The sequence below is a fragment of the Balaenoptera physalus genome (assembly GCF_965194825.1).
Source record: "Balaenoptera physalus genome assembly, chromosome: 7".
Classification (NCBI taxonomy): Eukaryota; Metazoa; Chordata; class Mammalia; order Artiodactyla; family Balaenopteridae; genus Balaenoptera; species Balaenoptera physalus.
Genome location: NC_138886.1, coordinates 14213158 through 14228975, shown reverse-complemented (window position 1 = coordinate 14228975; position 15818 = coordinate 14213158). Strand labels below are relative to the sequence as shown.

The window sequence follows — 15818 nt, the reverse complement described above, 5'->3', positions numbered from 1 at the left end:
CCCCACCTGCCTCCACCCCGTCCCCTCCATCTGGAAACAAAATAATAACATCTCCCCAATTCTGCCTGGAGACAGCACGCTTATCTTACAAGGGCCAATCCAAGGGCCATCCCTTCGAACAAGGCCCTCCCTGATTACTCTGGCCCTCAGCAATCATCCTCCCAAAATGCTACCCACCACTTTTTTCTATAAACCTCTACAGCATCTCGGAGAGTGCTGGGCACTTTACATCCATCACACCTCATCCACCTCTCACAGCAGCCCTACGAAGTAGAGGTTCTGATTACACCCATTTTACCAATCAGGAAACTGCAGTTCAGAGAGCTCAAGCAACTTAACCAAAGTAAAAAGTGGTGGAATCAGGATTTAAAGCCAGGTCTATCTGTGTTCTTTTTACTAAACTAGTGGTTTTTCAAACCGAGCTTGCGAAGCCCTCGGATTAGCAATGCCCAAGCCTGGCCGGCTATCAGCATCATCTAACTACACGTTCCCGGGCCTTCCTCCAGAAACTGAGTCGGTTGGCTGGGGAAAAGCATGAAAATTTATATTTGGTTTTAATGCAGGAATCTGCAGAGCTCCCTTACGTACATCTGTTTATTTGCTTCTGAACAAAGAGACAAGGGGAAAAAGTTTGAAGACCCCTATCCTACACCAGGTCACCATCTTGCTTTAAAGTGAGAGTGGCCCCAGCAAGTCTGCATGATGCCATGAACTGAGCTGCCTCAATTTCCACCCAAATGGGCCATATTCCTTGAAGATCCCCAGGCACACTCTGGGCCAGCACTGAGCTGAGCGTTGCCTTTGCATATCAGAGCTCTCTTAGGGCAGTTTTGTTTTTTTTTTTTTAAAGTGGGCTGTACGAAAAATAAAATATCCCTGTAATCTTAGAATCACGTTAGAAATGAAAAGCCAGGCCCTCACACTTCCTTCTCCAGGCAGCTGGTTTGTTTTATCTCTAGCCAGATGGAGAATGAGAAGGTTCTCATCCATCAAATTTCCATCTTATCAGGTTTCACTGTGAGAAAGCTTGTCAAAGTGCTCAGTGGTTACCTTTAAATATACAAAGGAAACTTCTCCAAAATCTTAATGAGGTACAGACACTCAGTGATGTAAGAATCTCCAGAATTAGCAGGAGATACTGGCGTTCCAGCCACGCTCTGTGGAGCCTCGTGGCTCCTGGGGGCTGAGGCAGGAGCGGGACGAGGTGGGGAGAGAGGGGCTCCCAGGCCTCCTACCTCACCTCACCCCACCCTGAGCAGCGCCACTTTTCTATGTTTTCTCTCCAGAAGAGTTCATTTGAACAAAGAATTCATATGCTCAAAATATAAATAAACAGAAACCACTGAAATGAGACAGTCCTTGCCAAAGAGACCAACAAACATGCGTGGTACTGGCTGCGAGCGGTGCAGTTCTGAGCAGGGAGCTCCGTGTTGGCTCCACCAGGAAGCTGGGGAAGAACGAACGGACAAAGGCGGGGAAGCTCAAGCTGCGCAGGGGTCGAGGCCCAGCTGTCAGGCAGCAGGCGAGGCACCACACGTCTCTAAAAGCCCACCTGAACGATGCAGCAGAACACACCTGCCCTCTCCTCCAGCCCCCTCCCCGCTCCCCCTGTGCCAGGCTCATTCATGCCCCAGCCTTTGCACAGGCCTTCCCTCTACCAGGAATGCATTTCCACCTCCTGTTCCCCTTACCCCCAGGCAAACTGCTACTTATCTTTCGGGTCTCAGCTCAAACCCACCTCTTCTGTGAAGCCTGCCTCCCCCTCCCCAGCACCTCTCTCAGCACAGCTGCATTCTCTGTGCTCCCAAAGCACTTGGGCCATCCCTCTATCAGCACTCATCGTGCTATACTTTAATTAGCTCTTGTCTGCGTTTCTATTATATTTCTCTACTAGATTCCTTCAGAGACTGTGTCTGACTTGATTCAGTCCTGTACTCTCAGTGCCCAGGACAGAGCCTAGCACAGATATTATGAAGGAAGAACCAGAGATAAGGGAAGGCCTCTCTGTTTGCACCCCAGAGAGACGATAGCAATTCCCTGTGAAAAGTGATGGGAACAGCCTTCTAAACCAGCTTCCCCAGCAGGCCCACGCAGGAGGCACTCACACCCCAGGGTCTGTCACTCGAAAAGGGTTCTGACGCCCTTCCTAGAGGGATTAATCGGTTGAAAAGGAACAGACAAGCACTTTCTTCAGAGGAGAGGTGAGTGCTGATCAACGAAGAAATTTACAGCTTTGTTGCCTGGAATGGTGAAAAGGCAGAACACATTCATTAGTCAGCAGCGCCTGTTAGAGAGTCTAGTGGGCTGGGCCGTGTCACCCCAAGTCTTGAGACAGCACCTGCCACACCATTAAAAGCAGGAAAAGAGGAAAGAAAAGAAGGAATCTAATGTAATGAGCATCGCGCTCTGTGAGCCAGGAACCACAGTGGGCATTTACCCCTGCATTAAATTTTATTATCCATTTATTTAATCCTAAATTAGATATCATCAACCCCATTTTAGGGGAGTAAACATTAGTTTAGAAAAATTAAGTAACTGGCTTGGAAGCTCAGAGTTAAGCACCTGCTGACGCTGAGATTCCAACCCAAGTCCGGCACTGTTTTCCCCTGTCCCAAACATACCCACTAAACTGCTAAGTTTCTAGCACCCAAGGCAGTGACGTCATCACCATCAACAAAACAGCTACTATTTATTGATCACTTATGATGCGCCAGGTGTAACGCTAAGTGCTATACTTTATCTCACAGAACCCTCACAACTGATGTCTGATTTTCTGACAAGAAATGGACACCACAGTCTGCAGAGGCAAAGTAGCTGGTTCCCAGCCCCACTGCTAGCAAGCGATGGAACCGGGATTCAAATCCGGTCTGACTCCCAAGTCTCTGCATTGTGCCTCTCTTAAGAGAAACTGGAATTTGCAAAGACAAAACTTCTCCCACACAGGTCATTTAAACTGCACATTCTACAAGGATACCGACTCAAAATCTTTACACCTGACCTTAAGAAAAAGGGCGGGGGGAGCTTTGACCCTTGGTAAAAATCACACTACCTCAGGTCTGTGGTCTTAGCCCTAAACCAACTAGCCTACAGCCTACAGACGCTGTCTCCAAATGCCAGGTTTTGATGACGGTTCACCAAAAGATGTCCTGAATGCTGTCGCAACCTCATCTGGAGCTATCCGTCAACAAACACATGTGAGAACCCGAGGGGTTCAGGCTGAGCCACCCTGAAATTAAACCCGCTCCTGTCAAAGCACACAGGATTAGCCAGCTGGGTGACGGGTACAACTTTAATTAGATCTTTGGGCTGTAGCCAGCAAATGCATCCCCACAGAGCGAAGGGCGCAGGTACTGAAGCACACACTCGTCAGAGTAGTGGGTGACAGGTCTCGTAACAGATGAGAGCGTTATGAGACAGTCTGGGGAATAGGCTAAACCAGTGTCTAATAAACGGTGCGTATAAAGGAGAAGAAAAAGACTATCACTTGCTCCTCTCCTCCCCGCACCCACCCCGAGCAGCACACAGAACGCCTGAACCAGAGACAGCAAATCTAAAACCAAGATTTACCTCTATCACCCTCCACCAAACACACACACACACACACACACACACACACACACACACACACACACACACACACACACACACACACACACACACACAGAAGTGCTTTGAGTCTCTGGAGCCAAACAAGGTATCGAAGCCAGAGACGTGAGGGCAAGGATGTGAGAATCCAAGCGGCATTCCTGTTAGGCCACAGAAGCTAGGACATTTTAAACATCACAGTTAGGACACCGACTTGGGAATACTGGGGGTTTTTGTTTGTTTTTTGCAAAGGCCTCCTGAATTTCTTTGAAGGGATGTGGGTCCCTCTGGTGGCAAGGAGGTATAACACAATAAAGGGAATCTATCCATGAGACCCTCACTTTTCGACCTTTCTTTTCGTAAAAGACTACGAGGTAGAAGCCAAAGCTTGGATTCACCCGAGCCTACCACAGTGCCTGCACCACTGCAAGTGCTCAATCAATGTCCCTTGAATAAACAAATGAGCAAACTGCAAATTACCACACATGCTGAGTTGCCTGGCACTACTAGGTCACTGCAATCACAGGCAATTAAAACAAACAAACAAACAAAGAACTGACTCTCACAGCCGAACGTCTCAGTGTTCACGCACCATCAGACACAGTGAATTCAGATGCCTCGGATCCAAGCTGCATTTTCAGACAGGCATTGTCTCCCTCCAAAATGCTTAAGAGCAGGCACAATGAGACGGCAATACATGTTTTTGGCATGAGCAAAGGATGGTTTGATCACATCCAAGAGAGGCTGGCTTGCCATCAGAAAGAATTCAGGGAATGCTACAAAAGCCCATACTGCTTGACAGGGGACCACTGCAAAGGCTTTGAGTTGGGGATCATCTCTCAACAGGGCTGCAGTATTTCCCACTTATTTTGAAATTCTTGTCCAAGAAACGGGAATAATGGGAAACAGCTAGACAGAGTCCTGGGGACTGAAAACCTTAATACTTACAAGCTTAACCGACTTGGATGACATTGATCTGGCCCTGTGCAAAATTGCTTCTACTGAATGGGGTATTGTCGAAGAGTCTGTATACTGCTCAGAGAACTCTTTATAAAAACCCACCAGAGGCAATACTTCCCTCAGGCCTCAGTGCCAGCAAAAGCTGTCCCTTTATCTTAACGTGTTCTTCTTATAGACACCGGAGACCTTGTAACTGAATTTCCCTTTTTACTTTTGCTGCCAGGAGCCCCAGCTGGATTTTAAGTCCCCCTCTTCAGCGCTGTGACAGCCCTCATAAGTGGCACTTCTCCTCACTCACCTGCCTCCATTTCACTGGTCACCCTTATTGCTCCGTGACCCTAATGCCTTTAATCTCGTTTAATTTTATGACTTTCCATAAACCTCTGAAAATGTTTTTGAAACACAGAAAGAAAGAAATTACAAGTCTGAAAGCTTCAAATAACCAAAATACTTCAAGTTGGGCAGTCTTGAAAATGCATTATCGTAGTCCGCTGAAAAGCTGAAATTGTATCAATCTTCCTTTTTGCTAAAAGCACGATATTCTTAACATAAATATTGTTTGGCATAGCCTCAGCGTGGTATCTTAGGCAAAGTCCTGAAATTGAGAGTCCACAGACTTGGATCCATGTCACATATTTATCACTTTCTATGTGACCATGATCAAGCCATTTAAATTCTGAGGCTCCGGGGCTTCCCTGGTGGCGCAGTGGTTAAGAATCCGCCTGCCAATGCCGGGGACATGGGTTCGAGCCCTGGTCGGGGAAGATCCCACATGTCACAGAGCAACTAAGCCCGTGCGCCACAACTACTAAGCCTGCGCTCGAGAGCCCGCGAGCCACAACTACTGAGCCCACGTGCTGCAACTACTGAAGCCTGTGCGCCTAGAGCCCGTGCTCCACAAGAAAAGCCGCCGCAATGAGAAGCCTGTGCACCTCAATGCAGAGTAGCCCCGGCTCATCACAACTAGAGAAAGCCCGCGCACGGCAACGAAGACCCAACGCAGCGAAAAATTAATAAATAAATAAATTTATTAAAGAAAAAAAAAATTCTGAGGCTCTGATTAATCTGTAAAATGGGAAAAACCTTTTGTATGCCCAATCACAGGGTTGTGAGCACCAAGGGGAAGACAGGCAGTCCTTGGATTCACTGTAAAGTACACCGAAGAAGAATACACCTAAGAAATCGTACCCGCTTTATTTATGTCACTCTGTAACAGCAGTTTTCATTAACAGAGGGTGGTGTTGAGGATTGAGCTGAATGTGGACTGAGAAAAAGACCAGTGTTTGGAACACATTTTCTTACCGGTGTTTTGCAGCCCTGCCTGTGGGATGCAGTGAAGTTTGAGTAAATGCTGAGTGTTCCCGAGTCCTGGAGGGGAGCTTTAGTACGCACCCAGGCAGCCCAGAAGCCACACCTGAGTGGCTCCATTACAGAGGAGCAGGTCCTTCCTCTTTCCCCTCTATCCCCGACCTCACGGAGCCTGACACACGTCACGTGCCTTTTCTCATCTTCTTGTCTCCGGGCTCTCCGCAGCCAACCCATTCTCCAGGCCTCCATCAGACAAGTCTCTCTAAACTGCAACAACCCTCTGCTTAACTCCCCCTCGACAGGGGCCCCACTGCCTGTAGGTCAAGTCCACACTCCCAAACTCTGTATCCAAGGCCCTCTACAATTCAACCTCTCTCTAGGTTAAAGCCACCCTTCACTACAGCCCCAAACTCTTCTTCCCCCAAACACCATACTCTCTCACATCTGTGTACCTTCACCTCCTACAGGAAACTCTCCTCTGCCTCGCCTAGCTCGTAACCTTCAACTCACACTTCAGAACCAGTTCGACAGTCACTTTCCCGGGGCGCCTTCTCCGATCCTGCTCTGTGCTCCCGTGGTTACTCTGTTCCTACCTCCGTCCCGGAACTGTCCCCCGGCGGAGCTGAGGGCCTGCACAAAGCGTTCCATGTGGCTGAAGGCATGAATGGAGTCCTTTCCATTGCCAAGCCAGACACAGAGGCCACCAAGAGGCCTGGGGTTTTCTTTCTTTCAATCCAAAAGCAACAGCAATAGCAGCTGGTGAGTGGGAGGCTCTAGTTAAAGAGCCTAGTTACCAGAACCAGCTGATAAGCCATGCAAGGCTGGTGGGTTACACTCTACCTCTGCATGCGTCCTAGCACCATGAGGCAAAGTCACCCCCAGCAGGTTTCCCCAGACCCTGAACAGGCCAGTGCCCCCAAGATCGGGTGCAAAGCATGCTCATGATATGGACACAGTCAAATTCTTAGGATAAAACCAGAAGGTAAGCAGAGATAGCGTTGTGATGCAATACATGCTCAAAAAGAAAGAAACCACGGCCAGATCGTCTTGTCAGAAACATGCATGACTCAATGTAGAAAAGCAGCCGTGATGAGACACTAGGAAGCCCTGAGTCACAGGCACGCTCACCTGAGGTGAGCATCCAGAGGCACAGCTGCTATTTTGGTGCCCACTGCCCTGAAGCAAAGCAGCGCCTTCTCTGGATAACTGCTCACTCCCTCCGAACATGTGGTTCTAGGGGAAGCTGCCAGTGATGATACACGAGCTCACACACACACACACACACACACACGCACACGCACGCACAACCACACACACACACACACACACACTTCTGACAAAGAATGAGCATGTGACCCAAGTTGGGCCTCTCGATACCTCAGCCATCTGGCCCCCCCGACCAGGGGACGACAGGGGTAGTGGGGTGTGAGAGTCCTCCTTCATCTCATGTACTAAACTGCGGAGCTGTGATCCCAGCAGGGCTGGCAATGGTGGGTCCAACCACTTGGAGCTGGAGTAAGAGGACGCAAGAAAGAGAAGCCAGCTCTCAGAGAGACACAGACTCGGTCCCGGCAGAGTTCTGTCACCCCTGTCCTTCCAGCCATTTAGTTACCCAAGGCAATGCATTCCCCTTTCTGCCTAAGTTACTTAAAGCTGGGTTTCTGTCCCCAGCAAAAAAAAAAAAACTCACCCGTAGTAAACTTCACTCCAGTCTCTCCCTCTCACTGTCACATGCCCCTTCCATTCCTTGCCAAGCATTCCTTGCTTCCTTATGAAGACGTATGCATGTTACTTAGGAATAAATCTTCTCATCAACAGCAGTCCAAAATCTTTTAGAAGCACTAGGGTTTTCATGAATAAGTGAATTATGGAACCAACATTGTCTGACAATAGAGGGATTGGTAAATAAATTACAGCGTATCCACTTGATGTAATGTTATAAAGCCATTTCAAGTGTAAGTTATAATGTAAAGAAACAATTACGTATTTTATACACCTAGGTGTGGGTGTGTGTGTGTGTGTGTGTGTGTGTGTGTGTGTGTGTGTGTCATCCGAATCCAATTTCTATTGAATAAATATTTTTATATGCTACAGGGGGATGGAGGGGACAAACTAAACTGAAAAAAAAAAAAATGTTACCCAACAGTGAAGGATCTAAGAACTGGTTATGAAAACTGACCTCTATAGAAGGACCCTCTGGCCAGTCTTTTCTTTACCTCATCCACAGAGGCACACGACTCAGACCTCACACCGCTCACTCAACTTAAGTGTCATCTCCTCTAGAAGGTTTCCCTGACTACTCTGTCCCACAAGGATCTTTCGCACTGACTATGTCAGCTGCATGAATTAGCTCTGGGTTTTACACTGCTTTGCATTTTGTCACGTGTAACATTTTCACCTCCCTTAAGGAAAAAATAAAACATTCAGGGCTCATGCCATGTATTTCCATCAGCATCTCAACTAGATACATCTGGTGTTCAGTAACACTGAATAAATATGAAACAGGTCTTTTAATAACATGCAATAAACTGGTAAATGCCAATGCTGCTGGTGGCATCATAAACTGGGCCAGCCCTTTGGACAAATAATTTGGCAGCATGATTAACTAGTATAAAATATTTGTACCACCTGACCCAGTAATCTCACTCCTCAGAATCTATCCTTGGGATTTCAAGAAAAAAAAAAAAATGCCTTTATGCCCAAAGATGTTCACTGTGGCATTATTTAAACAGCCAAAATGTCCAAGAGAGCAGGCAATTATTAAGTAAATCGTGTGAAATCTATTCAATGAAGCGTATGCATCATTCAGCATGACTGCTCTGGCGCCTACACAACACGGGGAGATGGCCATGAGAGAGAAAGTGATCAAAGAATACACAACAGTATTTAGCCTCCGATTGGACTGGGGCCCCAAATGCACCAGGACTAAAGGGTGATACTGAAAAACAGAGTTACTTTATGAGGGTGGTGGAATTATAGGTGACATTTTCTTATTTTCCTAAGTTTCCATTATTGCTCTCTTGATGTTCATTAAAATTTCTGTTAAAATAGACAAACATTTATATTTCAATCCTCTTGTCAGTGCCAGCCTTAGGATTTCAAACTATGGTCCTGACGTCCCGTCCCTGCCAACAGCAGCCACCAGAGAACTAACCTCTGGTACCTACCTGCGGGCTCTCCTTCGAGCTCTCTACTCCAATGACTCTGCCTACCCCAGGCTCCCGTGCAGGGAACTCGTTTAACCTGAGTGTCAACGATCAGTCAGACTCAGTCCCTGTGCTACCCGACTGCACCGAGGCTGTGGATCTGGATGTGACCTCAGGATGCTGAATACTTACGTTTAAACATAACAGAAACTGTAGAAGATAAACTTTTTTGTCTACCAAGTTCAGAGAGAATTTCTTAAATACTAACATCCAGTGCTAAATAGAGTAGTCTTAAAAAAAGATCACTCTCACCTAGGGAAACGTGGTATAATCTTTCTGGAGAACAATTTGGGTGTATCTATAAAATAGTCTTTAAAATATTCATACTCTTTGACCCAGTAATTATACCTCTATCAGGAAATAATCAGCGGATAAATATTTAGGTACAAGGATGTTTGCTGCAGCATTTGTTATAAGGCAAATATATATATATATATAATGAACTAAACATCCTATAGTAAGGACTAGTTAAATAAACTGTAGCACATTCAAGTGATGAACCATTATGTTCACACACAAAAAAACATGTTTTTGAAGAACATTCATGACGGCCCCACACCAAAGGGAGAGCACTGAATTGAAAAAAAGAAAAAGAAACAGAATACAAAAATGCATTTTCAGCTTGACACCAATAATGTGCACGCGTGTGTGTGTGTGCGTGTGTGTGACAGAAAGAGAGACAGAGAGAGAATAAAAGGACCGGAACATCAAATAGCTAAGACTGGTCATTTCTAGGTGATGAGATGGTGAGTGAAATATTTTATATTCTTCCGGTTTTTCTAAGTTTTCGGCGATGAATATCTGTCTCCCTAAGACAGCCAAAGAGCCCCGGCCAGCCCAAGCGCCCTGCCCGCTGTCTCGAGGGCCGAGCGGCACTCACGTGGGTGATGCGGTCTCCCTTGCTCCTCTCTCGGTGGGCTGCCCCCAGCTCCTTCTCCAGTCTCTCCCTCTCCTGCTGCAGGTCGCTCAGCTCCCGGGTGGCTCTCTTAATGCTCCTACGCAGTCTGTGGTTCTCTGTGCTCTTGGTGAGGTTTTCTGAGCGCAGCTCAGCCAAAAGGGCTGCCTTTTCTAACAGAGCAGCCTCGTAATCTTCAGACCCCTAGAAGAAGAGGAGGGGAAGGGGAGCTGGGCTGATTTTCACAGCTCGGTAAACAAACTAAGAAATCGGTGCTCCTTGTTCACCAGTTTTTTTTTTTTTGGTCGGGGGCCGGGGGGAGGGTGGAGGGAGGTGGAGATTAACATAACATTCAGGACCCACAGCACAAATAATATGAAAGTTTTGAAATAACACAGGGTAGTGTTTATGTTATGACGGTGATGTTAAGGGGGAAAAGGCTACAATTATTGTGTAAAAGAAATTTTTTTTTTAAAGATGAGAAAGAAAAGCACAAAATGTTAATAGTAACCGTATTTAGTAGGGTGGGAATACAGATGATTTTTTTTCCTTTACTTCTCTGTATTTTCAAATGTTGTAAGGTTAGTGAGCATGTTATTTCTGTAATAGTTTAAAAAACAATTTAATTAAGTTATTTTTAAAAGATAGAAAATAAAGAATTTTATTTGAAAAGCAGAGATGGATTCAAGCACTGGCAATGTCCATCTCTGTTAGAGATGAACCCACAGTCATCTAGAGAAAAAGGAGTAGTCAGCCTGGTAATCGATAACCACCTCAAGAGGCTACAAGTTCAGCAGAGTCGGAGGTCTACACGTGTCAAGAACATGTTTATTTCATTAATACAGTTTATTAGAGAAAATATATATGCGATTATCGTGCATATGAAAAAATGTCATAACTCACCAATAATCAAAAAGAGCGAATTAAAACAGGCTTTCACTTAACAAGTGAGATTGTTTTAATGAGACTATCCGGTGCTGGCAAGCTTATTGGGAAATGGCACAATTAACATTCACGTTTCAAGAACTGACCAAGCATCTAGAAGCCAAGAAATATGCTGGCAGGAATGTACATTGATAGAACTCCCCGTGGACAGATTACGTACATCAAGTATATGTGTATTATATAAAGATGTTCACAATCATCCCAATAATTCCATTCCTAGGATTCAATCTCGGAGAAGAATCCAAAATATAAGGGGGAAAAGCCTTATATACAAAGTCATTCATCAAAGAATTACTTAAAACAGTGAAAAATAAGAAACAACCTAAATGTGCAAGAATATGAAAACAAATAAAGTATGACAAAGCCACACAATAAAACCTTAAAACTATATCTACAAAAAGTTGATAATATGTGAATATTTCTAAGTCACTATGTTACATTAAAAAAAAAAAAAAGAAATCCCTGGTGGCTCAGTGGTTAAGAATCCATCTGCCAATGCAGGGGACACGGGTTCGACCCCTGGTCCGGGAAGATACCACATGCCGCAGAGCAACTAAACCCGTGCTCCACAACTACTGAGCCTGCGCTCTAGAGCCCGCGAGCCACAACTACTGAAGCCCGAGCGCCTAGAGCCCGTGCTCCGCAACAAGAGAAGCCACAGCAATGAGAAGCCCGCGCACCGCAACGAAGTGTGTAGCCCCCGCTCGCCGCAACTAGAGAAAGCCCGCGCTCAGCAACGAAGACCCAACGTAGCCAAAAATAAATTAATTAAGAAAAAATCAAACTGTAAATGATCTAAAAAATAAAATCTATGCATAGGAGAAAGCCTAGAAGGAAAAACAACAAGGCGTTAATAGTGGTTGGGGGACTTCCTGATTTCCCTTTTTTCCCTTCTTGCCAGTCTTCTGAAAAAATTTTTGAAACATATATAATACTTATACTCAGAAGAAAACTAACTTTTTAAAAAATCTGTCTTTTGAATTAGATTGAGGACAAGATTAAAAATTTTAAAGCAAGGGACACTCGAGCTGTCAAGGTCGCAGCTCAGACTGTGGAGTAAAGGGACTGGCCCCAGCTTCCGGGCCTTCCCAAGAAATCCATCTCTGCCTCTGTCGACAGTGAAGTCCTAGCTGTTCAGCAGAGGTGGGTACAACCACGGTCACTCCGGAGGCAGAGGGGTTCCGCTGTTCCCGGGCCCCTACAACCCAGCCATCTGGTCCCATGCTTCCCCAACTATTGTCTAGGGCACAGCAACAGAGGCTGAGGGAGAAAGCCATTAAAATTCCAAAGTAGGTTTTATAGAAGCTTCTGTTTTAGTTTCCTTTAAAATTAAAATAAATAAAAAGAAATGGGAAACCTAGGTCACGGACCCACCCAAAAAATGCATCTGGGGCAGTGCTTATTTAAATAAACTCAAAAAAGAGAAAAGAAGATAAACAATGATTTGGGAAAACGCTCACCTTGAACAATTTTCAGTTACCTTTTATTAAGCACTGATTGTGCATGAGGGGCTAAACCAGGCACTTTTACACATATTATATTTCAGTCTCTCATAGGACCCTACAAAGTACACATTATTATCCCTATTTAAGTAACTGAGGCCCAAAACTGTTAAATGACTAGCCTGTCATCAGACCATAAGTGATTAAATCCGGGATTCAAACGACTCCAGAGCCTGTGTTCTTCCCAGAGCACTATTCTGTCTTGCCCATTCCAGGGAAGATTCCAATTAACACCAATAAACTACAAAAAATTAAAACAAGCAGACTGAATTCAAGGGGAGAACACCAGTTAGGAGCTTGTTAAACAAAGGATAGCAATGGTTGATACTAAAATAATAGATATTATAAAGTGATCAAAGTTCTGTGGGATTATCATGTAAATAACAATAACAAAGCCTCTTTAAAAATCTAAGCTCAAAGAATTCAAATTCATACATTCGATTCACTTCATAAAAATACTTTCCATGTTAATTTTCCCTTAGATGGCCCTCTGGAAAACTTCTTTGGAGAATTTTTTTTACCTTTTCCTGCAAGACACCCTGACTTTCAGATTCTATAACACCAGTCAGGTGCTTATAAATCAGGTGGCAAATACTTGACCCAGTTAGACATGGTCAGAAACTAAAGCACCCCCCTACCCCCCCACCAAAAAAAGAAACTAAAGCCCAAATAATATGAAACAAATTGTTCTTCCCCACAGTACAGAAACATGATGAGTTCAATAAAGAAAGAATCAGAAGGCCCAGAGTTCAAAGACCAGTTCTAGCTGTGTGACTTGGGAGAAGTTAACTTCTCTGAAGTTCTGTTTCCTCATGTGTGAGAATGATCTCTATTTCACAGGGTTGTTGTGAAGATAAAATATGACACATAAAGTCCTGTTTCAGCAGGTGCAGGATAAATAAATCTAGGTTCCCTTTTCCATCACTTACTCCATTATCTTTCATTCCCAATCAAGAGATAATATGGAGAGTTTCCTCAAACTAAAAGCTATGTGTATAACACCATTAACTGAGAATCTGAAAATAGACCAAAGTAAAAACTACTGTATTTTAATGCCAGAACTACATCACCCAACTTAAGGATGAGTTAACATTTACTGAGTTACCACCTGTGCCCAGATGCATGCTCTTATTTAATCCTTGTAAGGATTATGTGACATAAATGTGACTATCTAGATTTTACAATGCGCAAGCAGACTGGGAGAGTGCACATATCTTGCCCAAGATGATACAAGTTAGTGAAGCAGAGTTAGGATTCAAATTCATGTCCCACCCCAGGTTCTTCATAGTAAAAATAATACGATACATACATATAATGGGCTATATGCAGCTGTTTAAAAAGACTGTATAAAAAGCACAGAGATACACACAACACACACACACACACACACACACACACACACAAATGACTGCATGTCCAACTGCTGAAATCTGAGTAAGGTCAACAGACTGCACCAATATCCTGGTTGTGACATTGTCCTATGTCACATAAGATGCTAACTTTGGGAGAACTAGGTAAAGAGTATACGTGCAGAAGTCTACTGCATGTGAATCTACAATTATCTCAAAATATATTTTGTTAAAGATTGGTTAGCTCTATATATATTGCCAGGGAAAGAATGTTAAATGAAAACAGAAGAGATTATATAACAAAATACATATTATAATGCTATTTAATTTTTCAAAGGTGATATATATATATGTACAAATATGCTTTGAAAAGGGTCAAGGTGCTAACAGTGAACATCTTTAGACGCGAGTTTACTGGTGACTTTTATCAACCTCTTTCTACCATTTTAAATATTTTATGAGTTTCCTGCCATGTGCAATTTTACTTTTATAAAGGCGAGCAGGGAGGGGAGGAGACATGACCGCTGCTTCCAATTTGAACATACATTGTTTAAATGGCTTCCGAGGTAGCACAGGCAGGCCACACTGCAACCTTCACAGAGTCACACCTGTGATTAGAATCTACCTCTCTGCACTGTGGCAACTGCTCCAAGAGTCTGAATACCACTTGCTGCTGCTTCACTGTCATGCTTGATGCCACCCCTGTGAGCTTTAGCTCTTATACTCATGCTGCAATTAGTTCAAATCATGTGACATCCCAAAAAGGTCCCAAAATGTGAAAGACAATGCATTTTCAAATGTCTGTGCAATATTCAAATTATACATACCTCGCAATGAATTAGCCGATATGAGGGTCTGGTGTGTATTGACTCACACACATAATCAGAAAAATGGAAAGAGCAGAGACTTTGGAGCCGGACTTTGAGTTCAAGTACCGGCAACCTGTCAAACGGGTGAGCACTCTGCCTCCGTGGGTAGAATTAAATGAGTGCCCTCCGAACAGCCAACGTGCCACGCAGAACCTGAGGAATTTCGACAGTGTCTGATCTCCATACTTTGCAAGATGAGAAACCCGGCCAACACTGTAAACTACAAGACCTCAAAGATTACTTTTAGACTAGGACTGAGGGTTATGAAATTAATCAATGGATGTAACAAGTCTGGGTAACACGTAAACGTGTAAGACTCTTTTCTTTCCTTCAAGGCCCAACAACAAGTAAACTATCACAACACGTGAGGATGTCTGGTCTCTGCTTTATCAATTGCCAACATACACTTTTTTCCCTCAAGGAATGGGAAATACGGACGGTTTTGCTAAGAACTCAGCTTCTAAGGCTTGTTATTTTCTAAGCAAGGAAAAAAACCTCAGTGTAAAGTGTAATCTCAGCTCCATTTCATCAACCACTGTCAAAATGGTGGGAAGGCAAGTCTGAGAGTCCAAAGGCAGATTTGTCTCTGCTTCTAGTGCGCCCGGACTTAAACCAAATTACTTCAATTACTCTTACTGTGAACCAAAGCTCTGAAAAGATAAGGCACGGGATATGAATCTGAGGAACCAAACAGTCTTAAATTAGATTTAACTCCTAACTTCTACTTTATCACCAAAAACAACACGGGAGGAAGAAGTGGTGGGGGGAGCTTTAAGGCAGTACGGGCTTAATCCCATGATGGAGCATTACTGATTCATCAGTCATTAGTAACAGGTATACACTGCAGAGGGAAACTAGAAACACGGGCAGAAAATGTTAATTCAAAACACAGAACTAAAAGTAGCAAGAAAGAGGGAAGATCAAGGGGATGACCACCAGGAGCCCTTGCTGCACAACGTTGGCGGGGGGGAGAAAAAGGCGGGTCAAATAACCAAAGCCTGGAACAGAAACCTGGCAGGGAGCAGGCAAGCCAGGTGAGGAGAGGTAGGGGGTGAAGGGAAAAGCACAGGCTTGGGAGTGAGACTGATTCTGGGGTCAAATCCTAGCACTTTCACTTACCGCTTCTGTGACCCTGAGCAAGCTACTTGAATCTCTGAACCTGGATTTCCTCAGCAGTAAACAAGGATATTAACAGTGCC

General features: G+C 44.5%; 1 protein-coding gene across 6 annotated transcripts in view; it reads right to left on the bottom strand.

The window, feature by feature from the left end:
- The window catches only part of CDK5RAP2 (CDK5 regulatory subunit associated protein 2), a 190285-nt gene that overhangs the window by 111319 nt on the left and 63148 nt on the right, over window positions 1-15818 (bottom strand). For 5 of the 6 annotated variants that reach the window (XM_082470397.1, XM_082470402.1, XM_082470399.1 and 2 more), the window contains one exon: window positions 9940-10158. The exons of the other annotated variant lie outside the window; for it this stretch is intronic. In XM_082470397.1, coding sequence (XP_082326523.1) covers window positions 9940-10158 — 219 coding nt within the window. The remainder of the gene's footprint in view (window positions 1-9939; window positions 10159-15818) is intronic. 6 annotated transcript variants of the gene reach the window in all.